Below are 20064 nucleotides of genomic sequence, written 5' to 3' on the forward strand. Positions count from 1 at the left end.
TTGTGCAGCATTCCTGAGTTCAGATGGCATAAAACAGTACTCATACAAGCTGAATGGTGTGATCACTGCTGTTTTTAATGTTGGCTGGTGCCATTGGAATTTGTGAATATGCCTTGGTGCAGTCTATCACACTGAACATATTTGTGTTTTTAACAATACTATTAAAATCCATTACGTTGGGTACAAAATAGCAGTCTCGAATTGAGCATCTATTAAGCACTCTCTAATTTCCACATATACTCCAGGAATTATCTTTTTTATGAATCATGCAGACAGGGGAGGCCCACTAACTACCTGACCTGGTCACAATACCTACTTTCAGCAGTTGATTGGACTCTGGTCACTCTACGAGAAGATTCTCTGAATGCAGATGCTATGGGTGGAATTTGATGGGTTGAACTCTTGTCATGCAGATGTGATATTGAGTATTGTGTATGTGTTTCCTGGTGGCATAGAAGGGTTTGGTGAGTGCTGGAAAGTCTAGTAGTAGATTATGCAAAAGTTTTCCTCAAAAAATGCCATTATATTGCCAACAGCAAACTATTGTTATGACTTTTGCGATTCTTCTTGTATGGTGCCCATGTGTGCACTTCATGTTGTTGTAGGAAGAGGAATGAATCAATATACTCTAGCATGGATGGCACAGTAGAGATGCTGGCAATCTTCATGTGTAGAGCCACAGGCACATTGCACTATGTTTCTGCAATCACAAGAGTCCATGTTGGGTGAAAGTTTGAATCCAGCTGCAGTGCTAAATTTTTTTCACCACAGGTGACAATCCTGGAGTCACGGGCCACAGTAAGTATATGTTGTGTTATTGCCATCAGTGTGGGACTGGCACCTCTTGGACAGACACCGACTTCCAAACATGTATCAATAAGAAACTTGTTATCTGATAACTGGTTCTGCATAAATAAATGGTGTGATTGTTTGACTGCTACTAACGTTGAATTTGCATATCTCATTGACCTTCTCTGGTCTGGGTGCTTGTGTTGTTGCCAATTAATGCTAGCACCTGCCTTTGTATTGTGTTATTGTAGGGTTGAGTGCTGTGTTACGGAAGTGCCTAAGGTACCAGCAATACCATTCCAGTGAGTCTTGTTCCATAGCAGTTTTCCTATTTTTATAACTGTTAATAGCTGCTGTTGGTGTGCGGCTAGCTGCATCTTCAGTTTTGCCACTTGTACTGCTAGTTGTTCCTTCCTGGGTTAGGCTTGCGTGTGCGATCAATATGAGATATTTGTGTGCATTCCACCTCTCTGCCTGTTCCTGAGTCCTTGTCTTGATTGTTGCTGATTTTTGCACAGGAGGAAACCTCACTCAATCTGTTTGCAATGGCATCTGCCTACTTTGCTAAAAATTGCAATGGCATGTGTTTGTGCTGCAATGATTGTGCTGATGATGGCTGGAAATTTACAAAGCCACAATGTGCAGAACGAATGTTCAGCATAAAAGTTCTGGGCCTGTTAATGTACGTAGAGTTTTGAGCACTTTGATAGTGTCTTATCTCCCAAATTTTAATCTGCGAAAATCTTTTGCAGTCATCATTCTAGTGACAGCACCAAACAAGAGCTTCCTTTATCACAGTGTAATTTTGCTGTCACAATGGTTCTTCAATTTCCTCAGTCACTTCTAAATCCAGATGTGAAACCATGATATTAAATCTATCAGTGTTATCGAACACTTGATACTATTGGAAATTCCGTGTGGCTAGGGCCTCCTGTCGGGCAGACCATTCGCCTGGTGCAAGTCTTTCACGTTGACTTGCGTGTCAATGGGGATGAAATGATGGTGATAAGGACAACACAGCACCCAGTCTCTGAGCAGAGAGAATCTCTGACACAGCCAGGAATCGAACCCGGGCTATTAGGTATGACATTTGGTCGCGCTGACCACTCAGCTACCAGGGGCGGACACTTGATACTATTGAAATACGCAATCAACTTGTGTGAACCAGAGCTGAAATCAGGTCAACCAGAAAGTAGGAAGCTTAACATTTCTATTTTGTGCTTCAGAATCCTGTCTTGTATATTTATATCTATCATGCCATTTTGTGGCAAATTAAGAGTTGTGGACGGTGGTCCTGGGTCAAGCGGTACGTATTGTTCTGTTCCAGTTCCAGTTTCTTGTGCTTGCACCAACAGATCCATTATTTTTGACGAGGCATTTCACTGTTGTCCTTTACTTTCCTTTTCCTTTTCAGGCTCACCTCTATGGGAACTCAAACTTATTTTCTCATGCACAATAAATATTGTTCAGTATTCAATAATAACTTTATTATGAAAGCATAGGATGAAAACAAAGAACAGATCATCAACAACTGTAAATAATGACTGTTAACTATGACAACAAAGATGCATTTTATAGCCCATGGTGGTTTTGCTTATGTATTGTGGTGTAGTGTATTGTGGTGTTGCCTCATGTTCACCTAAAGACAAGAGTCGTGAAATATTTTCATTCCATCACGTTATGGACCGTTCAGTAAGTCCCCCTAACCCGAGGTTATGGGCGAATTTTCTGAACTCTACCTCTTTTCCTAAACCTCACCAGTCCTTTTCCTTCCCCTTCAGCCCTTCTGCCGAAGAAGGAGCCACTGGCTCTGAAAGCTAGCAAATTTTAGTACATTTATAGGTGTGTTCTGCTGCTGTCACATGGTGAGTTAATTTTTTATCTATACATTTACATTATGTTTTCAAAAATTTATTATTTATGTTCATTATCTATCATTCAATTTTTACAATCCATTGACATTAATAGCTTGTAAAATGCTCAAAAGTGAAATAACTAGAAAAACAAATTTAAAAAAATCAGAGCATTCATGGCATTAATGCATATTGTCTGCTTCAGAATCCTCAGAGTGCATTAAATTGTCCACCATATATTCTTAGCCATAGAGGTATATTGAGGGCAATCTCATGAAAAATCGTAGAGAGTACAAGGTAGACCTCCTATTTAGATTGATTCTTGTACATTGTCCTCTGTTGAAACAAATCCAAGCATATGGTCATATTATAACTTTAGAGGTCAGTAGAGCAGTACCAACATTAATTTAACATCATACTTTGAAACCGAAAAGAAATATGCCTCTTGTTCCTGAGTAATTCTGAAATACTTCTGAACATCTTACAGATTTCATGTTGGTAGTCAACTCTTAACACTGCAGGGGAATACACTAGTCGGGTGGCAAAAACCAGTTTTGTTGTTCAGTTACTAACTAAATTCACAGACCACATAAAGGAGGACAACCATGTGGAACAAATCAGGGTATACATTAATGAAAGACAAATAAATCTAGAAGTTTAGTCTGTATGCATGTTAGTAGTAAACTATCACTTACTGTTTTATGGATTCATGCTTATATTGGGAAAATTTAATCAAGTAAATTAGAAATAAGGCTGTGATTAAAAAAAAAAAAAATCACTGCTACCTCCTCAGTGATCCGTAGGATTACCGGGTTGGTTGCACCAATAATCACACCCATTTAGCAATAGTTCATTTATTAACCTTAACACATACAAGGATCACAAAGAACTGAACTGAACATGGCAGAACAGCCAAAGATAATGCTTATAGTCCAAAGATGAATGCATATCGATGTTGGTGTCAATTTCATCCACGGTCAGCTCGACAAGTGTCGTCAGGGAGCAGTGTGGGTGGGTAGATGTCGTGAAGGAAGGTTCAGCCACCGAACATGAAAGTCGTTGAAGCGAGCCGGGCATTGTACTGGGCTTGCTGGTCGTGGTAGGCCAGCGGTTTGCGGGTGGAACGGAGCGATGATGATGATGTCTCCGGTGGGCGTGGCGAACACACGAAGCATGTCCAGATCAACATCGGGCGGGAGGGGAACACATTTCACCAGGTGGCAGGGAATGGCGGAGGTTGTGTCATGAGCACTGGATGAAGAAAAACACATGACGAACAGTGTATAATCGCGCAGTATTATTGAGATGTCGAGGATTATGTTCAGGGGGACAGGCACAAACACCTCGAGTGAGGGCATGTTCAAGACCAGGGGCCGTGAGAAACCTCGACAGGGCGAGGCAGGCAACGGTGGAGAGGTCGAAGGGACCGGTGAAGGGCCCGGCGGCGAGGGCGTGATCGTAGGTAAGCTCGACGTGGGGAACATGTGGTCACTCGACGGAGTGCTTGAGACCGGAGTAGAGGGCGAGGTCGGAGTAGAGCTTGACGATTAGAGCTGTATGTCACTCGACGGAGTGTGTAATTCCAACGTGGAGGGAGTGGTCGGAGCGTCGTGAGCCACGACAGTGAGTGGCGAGGTTGCGGACACAGTAAAACGGCGAAAACGGAAGACGTTATAACTCGGGGTCACCAGTGAGGATGATCACCGGGTTGGTTGCACCAATAATCACACCCATTTCACAATAGTTCATTTATTAACCTTAACACATACAAGGCTCACAAAGAATTGAACTGAATGTGGCAGAACAGCCAAAGATAATGCTTAGAGTCCAAAGATGAATGCATATCGATGTTGGTGTCGATTTCATCGGTGCCACAATCCTAAATATCTGCTTCTTTTATTTTGTTAGTAGCCAAAGATTTACCTCTTTCGGGTGGTATTTTTCAAAGAAAATAATTACATCTGTGAACACTAACTGCTATATATATAATGTCTGAATCCTTGAATCTAAATATTCAGATGATTTGCAGAAAGAGTGTCTAATGAAATGTGTCATTTTATTTATTTATAGAAAACCTCAATTTCTTGATTTATGTTGTTTTGGCGCTCATTACATACCTCTGCAGCACAGTAAATAACTCCTCTCTGAACCCTAGACAAGAAGGCAAAGTCTATATGAAACTTACTATTGCATTTTGTATATGTTTCATATGTTTATTTATTAGCCCTTCAGCATGTTTACCAGGCAATTGGTTTCATCAAAATACATTTTACATATTTCATATAAGTATAGTTATTACTAATTTTTACATTATACATACATCTTTTTAATAGTTAGTAATTTGAACATTTTACTCACATCATCATTTTACATATACATAAATACATTAACTTTTCACTAATCAGACAATTTCAGCAATAATCATTATACAGTTTACATTCATACATTTAGTTAACGATAGTTATGTTATTTCATTGTTTATACATTCCTTTCAAATTACTTCCAAGATATTCTTCAATCGAGTAATATGCTTTATATTTGAGCCATGTGTCTAATACATCCTTAAATTAAAAGTGTGTGAGGGTTTTGACAGATTGTGGCAGTTTATTATATAACTTTAGACTTAGGTGTTTGTGACTGTTGTGTGTCAGTGACAGCCTAGAATACAGTATATCAAGCATGCAGTTGTTTCGAGTGCTGTGCAAATGTAAATTCTCTCTCTGTGTAAATTGCTGTATATTTTCTTTTACTTATATTAAACAGTTATACATATAGAGACTTGGGAGTGTCATTATGTTTAATATACTGAAGTGCTCCTTACAGCTTTCTCTTGGACCCAATCCTTGTAAACATCTAATTGCCTTTTTTTTGTCATTTGAATACACAGTTTGTGCCTGGTGAATTACCCCATAACTGAATCCCATATTGTAGCTGTGACTGAAAGAATGCATAGTAGCAAAGCATCAATAAACTTTTACTGACAGAATTTCTTAGTTTATACAGCAGGAATATTACGCGTGCAAGTTTGCCTGTCAGATACTTATTTGGTCATCCCATGAGAGTCTTTGGTCTATTTTTAGTCCCAGTAATTTGACACTCTGATTCTCTGCTTTCCGTACCTTCAGATTAAAATAAATTTCCTCTGTTTTTGTGTTGTTTATACATAACTCGTTAGCAATACATCACACCCTACATTTTTCAAGAAGTTCATTATTTTTGTTTACCACCTCTTGCATACTCTCACCTGTGGAGATCATGGTCATATCATCAGCATATAAAACATTTTTGCAGGCTATATAGTTTGAGAAGTCATTAATGTAGATAATAAAGCAGAAAGGTCCACGAACGGAGCCCTGTGGAATTTCCCTCTTAATTTTCATTGAATCTGACCTTTCATTGTTCACATACACTGACTGTTGCCTGTTATTTAGGTATGACTTAATCAAATTGAGTGGTATGTCTGCAATAGCATAAAATTCTATGTTTTTAACGATTATCTCATGTGATACTGAATCAAATGCTTTGCTTAAGTCTATGAGTGTAGCACAGGTGATCAGTTCCCTTTCAAAAGCGTTGTGGATTTCAGTTATCAGGCTTTCAATAGATTTTATGGTTGACTGATTAGTTCTAAATCATTAAGTAATTTATTGCTCTCAAAATACATGTAAATCTGTGTGTGTGAGCAGCTCTCTATGATTTTGGTGAGTACAGGGACAACTGATATTGGTCTATAGTTATCTGGCATTTCTCTGTCACCCTTTTTGTATATGGGGAGTGTAACTGTAATTTTAAGGCAATCAGGAAAAATGCCATCATCAAGGATTTTATTTGCAAGGTAGAGTAGAGGAGTTCTAATTTCCTTAATTATAGCCTTCATTACAAAGTTACTGAATCCATAGTAGTCTACTGTTCTAGAGCTGTTCAACTTGTTTACAGAGTTATTTATATCTGTAGCAGTTACGCTACTCCAGTTAAATCTTTTATCTGTTTTATTCTGTGATTGTGAAAGAAAAGTTACTGCATCAGTTAAATCATCACTTTTTGGTACCTGGGCATTTACTGAATTTATGAAGTGTTTGTTGAGAATGTTGCAAATAATTTGGTTACTGATTTCTTCTTTCCTTATGTTTATCTCACTTTTAACTATGTTCCAGGCAGCTTTACATTTGTTTTTAGAATTTAAAATATACTCCTCATTTGCTTTCATTTTTGCTGCTTTAATTTCAGATTTGTATATTTTTCTTAAGTTTATACATCTATTCTTGTTTTCTTGATTGCCTTCAATTTTGTCCTTCAGCATGAGTAGAAGGATTCTAATTTTTATGAGGTGCAGGGTGTACCACTTTTTTGTGTGTTGTGATTTATGCATATTGCAACCGTTACATCTCTTAGTAATAAGAGGGCAGTTACTGTCAAATGTATTTTTTATACTGGATATGAATGCAGAAAAGCTTTCATTTATATCTTTGTCAATGGTTAGTATTCTAGCCCATTCTATTCTACACAGTTCATTTCTCATTACTTCAATGTTCTCCTCCTTGAGAGCTCTATATGTAGTCAGCATCCTGTATTGTGATTGTATATATCATGTTGTTGTTGTTGTGGTCTTCAGTCCTGAGACTGGTTTGATGCAGCTCTCCATGCTACCCTATCCTGTGCAAGCTTCTTCATCTCCCAGTACTTACTGCAACCTACATCCTTCTGACTCTGCTTAGTGTATTCACCTCTTGGTCTCCCTATACGATTTTTACCCTCCACGCTGCCCTCCAATGCTAAATTTGTGATCCCTTGATGCCTCAGAACATGTCCTACTAACTGGTCCCTTCTTCTTGTCAAGTTGTGCCACAAATTCCTCTTCTCCCCAATTCTATTTAATACCCCCTCATTAGTTATGTGATCTACCCATCTAATTTTCAGCATTCTTCTGTAGCAGCACACTTTGAAAGCTTCTATTCTCTTCTTGTCCAAACTATTTATCGTCCATGTTTCACTTAAATCTATACTCGATGTTAACAAATTTCTCTTCTTCAGAAACGCTTTCCTTGCCATTGCCAGTCTACATTTTATATCCTCTCTACTTCGACCATCATCAGTTATTTTGCTCCACAAATAGCAAAACTCCTTTACTACTTTAAGTGTCTCATTTCCTAATCTAATTCCCTCAGCATCACCCGACTTAATTCGACTACATTCCATTATCCTCGTTTTGCTTTTGTTGATGTTCATCTTATATCCTCCTTTCAAGACACTGTCCATTCCGTTAAACTGCTCTTCCAAGTCCTTTGCTGTCTCTGACAGAATTACAATGTCATCGGCGAACCTCAAAGTTTTTATTTCTTCTCCATGGATTTTAATACCTACTCCAAATTTTTCTTTTGTTTCCTTTACTGCTTGCTCAATAAACAGATTGAATAGCATCGGGGAGAGGCTACAACCCTGTCTCACTCCCTTCCCAACCACTGCTTCCCTTTCATGCCCCTCGACTCTTCTAACTGCCATCTGGTTTCTGTACAAATTGTAAATAGCCTTTCACTCCCTGTATTTTACCCCTGCAACCTTTAGAATTTGAAAGAGAGTATTCCAGTCAACATTGTCAAAAGCTTTCTCTAAGTCTACAAATGCTAGAAATGTAGGTTTGCCTTTCCATAATCTTTCTTCTAAGATAAGTTGTATACATCATAGTTCAACTTAAACTGACTATTATCATCAGTAACAAAAACCATTCAGGAATAAATATATTGGGAAATGAGTATAAAGTAATTGAAAAAGTATGAAAATAGATAACCCATGATATTATAGAGAGATGCAGATCAAGTTGTGGTCATAAAATTAACTGTATTAGCATACAAGCCACATAACATTTAAAATGTTGTTCACTACAAATAGGTGATTAATAAATAGATGATTAATCCTTGTCTAAAATGTCAGACTTTTATCACCTGTAATGATGGACTAACATTACAAATAAAGGAAGACTCTCTACCTGTTGGTTATAAAGGATTTCTTCCCAATCTAGTCTCCAACACTGTGTGGGATAAAGTCTGTGTGGGAATCCGAAGACAAAAGATTCACAAAGCCCACTTAGGGAAACACGAGCAATAACTTCCAATTCAAATATGGGCAGATCTTTTGCTGTAAAAATAATAATAAATTTATAATATTGTAAGCTACAAAAAATGAGACTTAGGAAAACCACATATTGAATCATACATACATGAGTTCTTCCCCACACTATGTCCTCCAAATTGGAAACTGAAGAAATCAGTTTGTATCTGATAACGATGTCCATAAGGCAAAGATACCGTGTTTATTATACTTTCTCTGATATCACATTTTACAGTAAAATCAATTTTAGTTTTTGACTTTCCAGGAAACAACAAACGCAAATGTTCTTGATCACTGTCACAGTCACATAACCAAATTTTAAAAAAATCTTGCATTTTATCTTCTGAATCAGTGAGATTAACCAGTTCAATAAATGCCAAAGAATTTTGAACCATTCTGCTTGGCTTTTGCAATAGTTGAAAAGAGTTTTCACCATATGATGTAAGTTCAGCTACCTACACAAAAAGAAATATACATTGTTACACTACTGAGTGAAATGCTTGGTCAACTCAGAATGGATATAGTAGAACTTTGACATTCACCGAAAATCAATATCAATTAATTACAAAAAGAATCTGATTACTTAAAAAATGAAAAACCAGCTTCTGAAGCTGAGGTTGCTAATGCATATTAATGCAGTGGCACTTGAGGTAGCCAATTTGAATCCTAGAGGTGGAAGAAATTTTCATCATCAGTATTTGGCTACCAAGTGGAGAAAAGTTATGTCACATTCATATTCACTAGATTTTTTGAATAATATGGATAAAGTCCAAATGTCTCTTAAGCACCTCACATTGTGAGAACATGCATCACTGTCCAAGGTGATCCATCCATAAAATAAGGACATTACACATGTCAGCACTCCTGGTGCGTCCCAAGAGGAGAAAGTTGTGTTCTAGCACTATGTTTCACCCTCTCCTTTCCCTCATAATAAACATCAGCAGTAACATAAATGTAATAACACACTCTATTTTTACTGATCAAAATGACTAAATGGCTACACCTATGACACCTGAGACATATAAATAGCTGAAATGGCAATACCCAGAGAAGCTAGCTGTGGCACAAGAACCATAAGAATAAACAAACTATTTTTAATGCTGCTTTCCAGATTGCTGTTTCTCTACTACTGATACTTTGTGTTTGAAGAAGAATATTGGTATTTATTAATGAAAATGAGCTACTTATGCAGTGACACATCATAGACATATTAGAAATCAACATTATATGTAAAGTCTGCAAATCACTGTGAGTTGTACAGCAGAGACTGCCTCCCATTGTACCACATTTTAAGATTTCTTCCCATCTAACTTGTATATGGATTGTGTGAAAAGTGATTGTTTAACTGCCTCTGCTTGCACTGCCATATATGTAATCTTGCCTTTGTGATCCCTATGGAAGTGATGCATTGGGTGTTGTGACTCGCCGATCTTTCAAAGTGCCGCCGCACAGTTACACGCGTCCTCTACATGCGGCGCTGTCTGCCAGCCATGCAGCAGCAGCGCCACCTAAGTGGCCAGCCAGCCAGCGGCCGCTAGACTCGGACTCAGTTATGATTTGACTGTTAAAGTGTACGCATGTCTTATTCTGTTTACTTGATCTGTGACTTTCATGTATTGCGTCTTCCTTGAAATATATTTGTTCAACTTGAAGTTATAACAATTGGTGACGAGGATGGGATTTTTCTTTTCCATCATTGACCCACATGTTTCCATGGCTACTTTAGAGCAACTATTGCAAGGTCTCATAGAACAGCAAACACTTCTCACAAATGTGATTCGTGATTTCGTTGCGGCATCAAATGCGGGGCGTCTCTTGTCGTTGTCTCTACCTCCTTTTCCTCCTTACGACGAGACAGCGGAAGACTGGTCTGATTACGAAAAACGTCTTCAACAGCACTTCTTGGCATTTCATGTCGCAGACGAACAAACATAAAAGTCTCTGTTCCTTTCATGGATTTCACCTAAAATGTATTGGTTGTTGTTGCAATTGGCTCCTTTGAAAGATCCTGCGTCTTTGTCCTTTGCTGAAATGTGCTCACTTCTGTCTGTCTATTTTCAAAAGCAAACGCTTGAGGTAGCCTCTCGTGTTGCCTTTTATTGTTGTCAAAAACAACCAAATCAATCATATTGCGCTTGGGCTGCTGAACTTCATGGCCCTAGTAGAAAGTGTCAATTTGTTACTGAAGTTCACAAAGAATCCTATGTCGATTCCATGGTACGGGATGCTATTATCCGATCGGCGTCCGACAAAGATTGGGCCATGTGCAAAAAAGCAAAAAAAAAAAAAAAAAAAAGGGTCGTGTGTCATCCGTTTGCAAATCCGACCGCATACATGATGTTCATGAACATGACGTTGATTCTGATTCTGTGTTGTCTGCCAATTGTACTTCTTCCCTTTCAGGGAAGTTATTCCTCACTGTCCAAATACTTGGTCAAGATGTTCGCATGCAGGTGGATACTGGTTCTGCTGCCACCATCTCAGACGTATCATCAGTTGGGTTCTCCAATCCTGTCACCTGTCACTAGGCAATTACGGACTTACAATAAACAGAAGATTTCTCTCTTGGGACAATTTGATGCTGAGGTATCTTACAAATCTGTCATTCGCACTGTTCCCATATTTGTGGTCGACCATAGTAATGCGGAGAATCTTTTTGGTTTCGATGCCTTTCACATTTTTGGGTTCTTCATAGATGACTCTGTCAATATCATCTCTGATGCTGTTCCTTATGCTCAATTGGATTCCTTGTCAATGACATTTTCGTCCCATTTTTTCTCCTGTGTTAGGCTGTACAAACGACTTTGAAGCTCACATCATGCTCAAACCCACTGCTTGGCCTAAGTTTTTTCGGGCTCGGCCCATTCCTGTGGCCCTTCGTGATCAGGTCAAACAGGAGCTGGTTCGTCTCACTGCTTCAGGGGTCTTGCTTCCTGTCACTTCCAGTGAGTGGTCCTCTCCTGTTGTTGTCGTTGCTAAGCCAAATGGTGACATTTGTCTCTGTGGCAATTTCAAAGCCACTGTTAATGCTCAATGCCTTATCGACACTTACCCTATGCCTCGACCTGAAGAATTGTTCACTAAACTTGCTGGAGGCCAGTATTTTTCTAAACTTGACCTGTCAGAAGCTTATCATCAACTTCCTCTCGACGCTCCTTCCCGGCAGTTTCTGGTCCTTAATACACCTTTTGGCCTCTATCAATACCAAAGACTGCCATTCGGGGTTGCCAGAGCCCTGCTTTCTTTCAGCGATTCTTGGAACAATTATTGATCACTGTCCCTGGGTGTATAAATTACCAGGACGACATTGTTGTCACTGGCTCTACCACTGACGAACATCTTCAAAATCTCTGCACACTTTTTCATGTCTTACAGACTTCCGGTCTTAAGTGTAATCTTCAGAAATCAAAATTTTTTCAGGCATCTCTCACATACTTGGGGTTTCAACTCTCTCGGGATGGTATTCGTCCGCTTCAGCAAACTGTCGCTGCAATCGATGCCCTTCCTCGCCCTACATCTGTTAAGGAACTGCAGGCCTTCTTGGGGAAAGTTTTTACCGTCTTCTGCTTCGGTGGCTCAGCCGTTGCATTGCCTGTTGCATAAAAACGTGCTTTTTCACTGGTCCGCGTCATGCGATGTGGCTTTCCAGAAATTGAAGACTATGCTGAAACAGGCCCCGTGCCTGCCTACTTATCGACCTGGCCAACATCTTGTTCTTGCCACGAACGCCTCTCAATACGGGGTCGGTGCAGTCCTTGCGCAGCGTTTCTCTGACAGTTCTGAACAACCCATTGCTTATGCCTCCAAAACGCTCAAGGATGCCCAACAAAAGTATTCTCAAATTGAAAAAGAAGCTTTGGCCATTATTTATGCTCTTCATAAGTTTGATGTTTTTCTCTATGGATCCAAATTTCATCTTGTTACGGATCACAAACAACTTGTTTCCTTGTTTCATCATCAACGTCACTTCCCGACAAGGCTGCACAATGCCTCCAGCGTTGGGCTCTTTACTTGTCTAGTTTCAATTATGAGATTCATTTCTGGCCGACAGCTCAACATGCAAATGCTGATGCACTGTCTCGCCTTCCCATGGGTCTTGATCTGGCATTCGATAGGGACAAACTTTTGTGTTTCCACCTGGATGTTGCCGAGCAGCAGGTAGTGGACGGGTTCCCCATCACCGGGGACCGGCTGGCGGTTGCTATGGGTTCTGACCCTACCCTCTCCCGGGTTTTACTCTGTATTCAGAAGGGTTGGCCAGATCGTCCGTCCGCTAAGACTTCTGATCCATTGCGGAACTACTATGCTTTGCGTTACCGCCTCACGTCTAGGGATGGTATTATCTTCCTTTCCACCGAAAATGCTTCACCGCGTGTTGTGGTACCTGCGTCTTTGCGTGCTTCGGTCTTGCGCCTCCTTCACCACGGGCACTGGGGTGTGTCTCGCACAAAATCTCTAGCGCGCCGTCATGTGTACTGGCCCGGCATCGACTCTGAAATCGCACACATGGTCGCTGCCTGCGGCCCTTATGCATCACAGGCCGCTGCCCCGAAGTCATCTTTGTCACTGTGGCCTTTGCCTGAGAAGCCCTGGGAGCGTATTGATGCTGACTTCGCAGGACCTTTTTACGTACTTATTGGCTTCTCATTATTGACGCCTACTCTAACTTTTCTTTCATTGTCCGTTGCAAGTCGCCTACCACCGCGGCAACCACCAATGCTCTAGCTCGCATTTTCTCTTTGGAAGGCCTTCCCTCTACACTTGTTACTGATAATGGTCCTCAATTTGCCTCTTCCGATTTTGCGGATTTTTGTGACCATCACGGCGTCATGCATGTCACTGCCCCTCCGTTCCATCCACAGTCAAACGGTGAGGCTGAACGACTGGTCCACACATTTAAGGCTCAGATGAGGAAACTCTTGACTTTTTCTGCTGCTGATGATGAGCTTCTCCAATTTCTGGCTTCTTACTATTTCAGCCTCATGGGTGACCACAGCCCGGCTGAGCTCTTACATGGCCGACAGCCCTGCATGCTACTTCATCTTCTGCGGCCTTCCACCTCTCGGCCGCGGGTGTCTTCGCTTGGCCGGTTCACCACCGACGACCTTGTATGGGTACGGGGATATGGCAGGCGGCCAAAATGGAGTCCTGGTCGCATCTTACGACACCATGGCCAACGCCTGTATGAAATCCAGACGGACACGGGTGTTGCAGTGCGTCATTCGGACCAGCTTCGGCCTCGTGTGCCGGTAACACCTGTTCCGGATGCTGCTACACCACCTTTGGCTCTACCTGATGCTCGGGATACTGGAATCTCTCTATACTCACAATGCAGTCCTCTCACCATCATATCGGTGCTAGCACAAGAACTGACGCCACCAGGAGACGTGCCCATGGAGGAACCAGATGACCATCACCTGTCAGACCAACTCTACTCGCCTCCTTCTCCTACGGACGCAGACACATCGCCCATGTCTCCTGTTATAACAACCGGACTTGCCACAACAGGCAGATTTGACCCCCACGTCTCCTGTCATCTTGATCCGTTATCATTGGAGACACTTCCGTCCGTACGGGAAGCCTCCTCCTCGAGACTTTACGGCCAGTCAAACAACACCTATGAACGTTAGCAATCTACAGGCCACCTCCATCAAGACCTGTGCAGAAACTTCAAAGGGAGAAAAAGTGTTGTGACTCGCCAATCTTTCAAAGTGCCACCGCGCAGTTACGTGTATCCTCTACATGTGGCGCTGTCTGCCAGCCATGCAGCAGCAGCACCACCTGAGTGGCCAGCCAGCCAGCGGCCGCTAGACTCGGACTCAGTTATGATTTGACTGTTAAAGTGTACACATGTCTTACTCTGTTTACTTGATCGGTGACTTTCATGCATTGTGTCTTCCTTGAAATATAATTGTTCAACTTGAAGTTATAACAATCCATACCTTTTTATTACACTTACTTGCAACCCTTGGTGGAAAAATATCACAAAAACAGTTGCTTCCAGGTCACAATTCGCATTATCACCATGATGTAACAGCTCATGTAGTGCATGTCAAAAATTAGAAAATCAAGGATGTTCTGACCAAAGAAAAAGTTCTTGGGATAGTGTAATGAAAAGTGTGAAGTCATCCACGTGAGTATTAAAAAAATCCACTAAATTTTGGTTACATAATAAATCGTACAAATCTAAAGGTCGTAAATTCAACTAAATACTTAGGGTTTACAGATTTGAATAATTTCAATCAAAATAATCACATAGATGATGTTGTGATGTAAAGCAAACCAAAGACTGCAGTTTATTGGCAGAACACGTACAAAGTGCTATAGGTTTGCTTATTTTGTGTTCACATATCTTAATCTCACCCAACCAGTCTATTGTTTTCAACATATGATCCATAAATAATATGAACAACAGTGGAGACAGGTTGCAGCCTTGTCTTACCCCTGAAATTACTCTGAACCATGAACTCAATTTACCGTCAACTCTAACTTCTGCCTGACTATCTATGCAAAGACCTTTAATTGCTTGCAAAAGTTTGCCTCCTATTCCATAATCTCGTAGAACAGACAATAACTTCCTCCTAGGAACCCGGTCATATGCCTTTTCTAGATCTATACAGCATAGATACAATTCCCTATTCCACTCATAAAACTTCTCCATTATTTGCCATAAGCTAAAGATCTGGTCCTGACAACCTCTAAGAGGCCTAAACCCACACTGATTTTCATCCAATTTGTCCTCAACTAATACTCGCACTTTCCTTTCAACAATACCTGAGAAGATCTTACCCACAATGCTGATTAAAGAGATACCTCTGTACTTGTTACAATCTTTTCTGTTTCCATGTTTAAAGATTGGTGTGATTACTGCTTTTGTCCAGTCTGATGGAACCTGCCCCGACTCCCACGCCATTTCAATTATCCTGTGTAGCAATTTAAGACCTGACATTCCACTGTATTTGATGGGTTCCGACTTAATTTCATCCACCCCAGCAGCTTTATTGCACTGCAATCTACTGACCATTTTCTCCGCTTCCTCAAATGTGATCCTATTTCCCTCATCATTCCTATCCCATTCTACCTCGAAATCTGAAACATTACTGATCGTATTTTCACCTACATTGAGCAACTCTTCAAAAAATTCCCTCCATCTGCCCAAGGCATCAACTGGATTCACCAGCAGTTTTCCTGACCTGTCCAAAATACTTGTCATTTCCTTCTTACCTCCCTTTTGAAGACTGCTAATTACACTCCAGAATGGTTTTCCAGCAGCTTGACGCAAAGTTTCCAACCTGTTTCCAAAGTCTTCCCAAGATTTCTTCTTGGATGCTGCAATTATCCGTTTGGCTTGTTTCTTTTTTCACCGTAACTTTCTCTGTCTACCTGAGTTCTAATATGAAGCCATTTTTGATACGCCTTCTTTTTCCTTTTACAAGCTGCCTTGACTATGTCATTCCACCAAGCTGTTTGCTTCATCCTACCTTTTCACACTACTGTTCCAAGACATTCTTTAGCCACTTCTAGTACTGTGTCCCTGTACCTTGTCCATTCCTTTTCCAATGACTGTAATTGACTACATTCAACTAACTGGTACCTTTCTGAGATTACTGTTATGTACTTGTGCCTGATTTCCTTATCCTGAAGTTTCTCCACTCTTATCCTCCTACATATGGACCTGACCTCCTGCACTTTCGGCCTCACAATACCAATTTCACCGCAGAATAAATAGTGATCAGTGTCATCAAAGAATCCCCTGAATACACGTGTCCCCCTCACAGCCTTCCTGAATTCCTGATCTGTTATTATATAGTCAATGACAGATCTGGTTCCCCTGCCTTCCCCAGTATACCAGTGAATATTCTTATGTTTAAAAAAGGAGTTTGTGATTACTAAGCCCATACTGGCACAGAAATCCAAGAGTTGTTTCCCGTTCCTGTTGGCCTCCATATCCTCTCCAAATTTACCCATAACCTTTTCATACCCTTCTGTTCGATTTCCAATCCTGGCATTAAAATTACCCATGAGCAGAACACTGTCCTTGTCCTTTACTCTAACAACTACACCACTGAGTGCATCATAAAAACTATCCATCTTATCTTGATCTGTCCCTTCACAATGCGAATATACTGACACAATCCTAATTTTCTTACTAGACACTGTCAAATCTATCCACATCAGTTGTTCATTTACATACCTTATTGCAACTACGCTGGGTTCCATTTCTTTCCTGATGTAAAGCCCTACTACACCCCATTGTGCTATTCCTGCTTTGACTCCTGACAGGTAGACCTTGTATTCTCCCACTTCCTCTTCTTTCTCACCCCTTACCCGAATGTCACTAACAGCTAAAATGTTCAACCCCATCTTACTAGCAGCCTCTGCCAGCTCTACCTTCTTCCCAGAGTAGCCCCCATTAATAGCTCCTCATCTCATTACCATTCATTTGCCGAGTCGTATCTTAGGAGTCCCTGATTTGTCAATTAGAGGTGGGGCTCCCGTCACCTCCAAAGGTCCGAGGCATTTTGCTCTGGTTGTTGCCAGCATCATATTTAAAGTACCAGGGAAGCAGGTTGCTAGCCTTACTTGCCCCGGGTCTCATTGAGTTTTACCCCAAACGGTTGAAGGACTAACTGGTGGATTTGGTAGTCTTTGCCGTCTGAGCACAAAGGTGACCACGACTCAGAATGTCTGAGTGAAGGATTCCACGCCGAGTATATAAGGAGGCGTGAGTAAGGAAAGAGAACATAAGCTAGAGAGGAATTGATTGTGGTAATTACTAAGGAATGTCAGTTTAACAAATATTTTGACGATTTGTGGGATAGTGGGACATTTATAACCTAAGTAAACATATTATATATTGAATAGTGTATAGAGACATAGTATATACCAAGTAAGTGTAAGTTGAAAAGTAGGGGAGGACTCTAGGGACTAAATAAAGTATCAAGAAGTGAGAGTGTAGTGTAAAATAGATTTTTATTTTTACCAAGAAATATTTAATTATAGTATACAATAGATGTATACTAGGGCAATGAACCATGAGGCCTACTCACAAAAGACAAGGGGGGCGTACCCAACATTTGCTAACGATATAGGGCAGGCATCCCTAGATAGAGATAGGACAACCTGTGGCCTGATGAATAGGGATGTTTTATGATAAGGGGTGTACCGACCAGAATGGAAGGAGGAGTGCACTCATAGGGTCAACCCACCTGTAAAGTATAGGTACTGATCCTAGGGGAAAAGGACAGTATCATGATAGGAGTCACACATTTTATAGGAATTATTCTGGTAAGTTTGAATTCTACAAACCACTAGCATTATCATGTGTTATGAGTGTCGTAAAGAACACTTTCATTTGCCCAGAGTTCCTCCAGACTACAAACTACTGTGAATAATGAAACTAGTATGTGCTAAAGAAAAAATAGTACAAAGAATTAGAATAAAGGATGAAATAATCAAGTGTCTATGAAACCTGGAGTTTACGATTGGAAATCAGAAATGTTGTCTGCATGATTCCTAGATATAAAAGAACTGACTCCAAAATTAGGTGAAATGCTCAAGTTGTTGTTATCAAAGTAGAACGAAAAAAGAAGAGCTAAGTATTAAATAAAAGGCTATTCTCGATTATTAAAAGAAGTAGAATGTATGCTGGTTAAAATGTGAATTAATATTATGTGGGATATTAACGTTCATGATGATTATGTGTAAAATATCGCGTGTTCGAGCTAAGGTGAGGGATATGTAGTGCTTCGAGAATTTCCGCGTAAATTCTAGAACAACTCGTCTTTCTACCATCTCAAACAAACAATATTTTAAATATAAGTGGGAGAGTGGAAACGTATCTACTGTGCCACCTGTTTCTGCGTGCAGGTTGGAAGTTTGTTATGTGAAATCTGTAAGCGTGGCAGTCGAACGATGCCGACAAGTGTTTGCCGCTAGCGACACAGAAGCCACGATGAAAGAACAAGGAGTAATCATGTAGTATTCTTTGCTGCTTTAGTGACTGTGATTACTGTTAAAGAAAAATGAACAACTGAATATAGACTTCACGTATTGGACTTGCTCGAGGCAAGACGGGTTCATAAATTATGTGGCTGTTAAACCAATTTTACTGAAGATGTATTTTATCGAGTCTAACGCAAGATGAATCGGTTGACTTGTAAACATTTGAATATTAATGTGAGAAATGGTGAATATGTTATTGGTGGAAGCTGAAATATACCAAGACTGAACTAAAAGTATTCTTCGAGTACTAAATTATTTCCAAAGTAGAGAGAGAGAGTCTTATAAATTCCTGTAACCAGCATTATTCTTCAGAGAAGAAGGTTTTGGAGGTTGACGGAGCTGACAATCCAGAGAAGAAGATCGGCTATGCAGATCAAGTAAGTCAACTGATGTGAGAGAGGCATGAATTTTGCAACCCACCTTCACAAGAAGTACTCTATCTTACCTCAGGGGTAATGTGCACACCAATTCCCATCTCATGTCACCACCTAGCAAGTCAGAATAAGTTGCGATAAGATGGGACGAGTCATGAGGACAGGTAGGGGCACCCCTGGAATAACCGAGGATGACGAAATCGGAATTCCTAGTGGGAACCACTCTCTAACAACCGAGGATGACTCAGTCAAACTCCTAGCTGGCACAACTCTCTAAGAACCAAGGACGATGTAGTCAAGCTCCTATTGGGCACAACTCTCTAACAACCAAGGATGACACAGTCACCTACCAGGAGAAGTTTTGGGTGACGTAGTAACAATTCCTCGCTGTCATGTTTCTCTAATAAACTGTAAGCGGGGGATGATGGAATAGTGTAAGAAGTAGGGGGGTAGTGTAAGAAGTTGGGGGAATTCAGTGCAGGAAAGTTTTACTACAGAAGAAACACCGAAAACAAATCGGGATCCGACAGTCATCACTCCGCCCGTTAACACCGAACGTTAACGTCCCTGGGAGATATACAACTTTATGTCCTTTACATTCTATTTTCCCTTCTCTGATCCAGTTATAGGATCTACTAAGGATAAGGCTTTGGGATGTATTACCGTTTGTATTCGGTAAGGTCCTTCATATTTCTGAAAAATTTCTCTTTCTTCAGGGAAGAGCTCTGAAGATGTTGTTTTACCAGAACTAGGTCATAAACCTTGTATTGAGGTTCAACCAAGTTCTCATTATGTTAACTCACTCTTTGCTGTGCCTTTTTAACTGAATTCTTGGAAACTATTTCCTGATTAAGATCGTAATCAACAGTAGTTTGTTAAGGTCAATTAAAACATTTAATCAGAGGTTCCTCTACAAAAGGTTTGCCTATTACTTCTAA

General features: G+C 40.5%; 1 protein-coding gene across 1 annotated transcript in view; it reads right to left on the reverse strand.

The window, feature by feature from the left end:
* LOC126235706 (meiosis 1 arrest protein-like) overlaps window positions 1-20064 on the reverse strand; it is a 173168-nt gene that overhangs the window by 65210 nt on the left and 87894 nt on the right. The window contains exons 5-6 of the mRNA XM_049944466.1: window positions 8857-9202; window positions 8626-8774 (exon numbers count right to left, since the gene is read on the reverse strand). Coding sequence (XP_049800423.1) covers window positions 8626-8774; window positions 8857-9202 — 495 coding nt within the window. The remainder of the gene's footprint in view (window positions 1-8625; window positions 8775-8856; window positions 9203-20064) is intronic.

Source organism: Schistocerca nitens, chromosome 2 (genome assembly GCF_023898315.1).
Source record: "Schistocerca nitens isolate TAMUIC-IGC-003100 chromosome 2, iqSchNite1.1, whole genome shotgun sequence".
Classification (NCBI taxonomy): Eukaryota; Metazoa; Arthropoda; class Insecta; order Orthoptera; family Acrididae; genus Schistocerca; species Schistocerca nitens.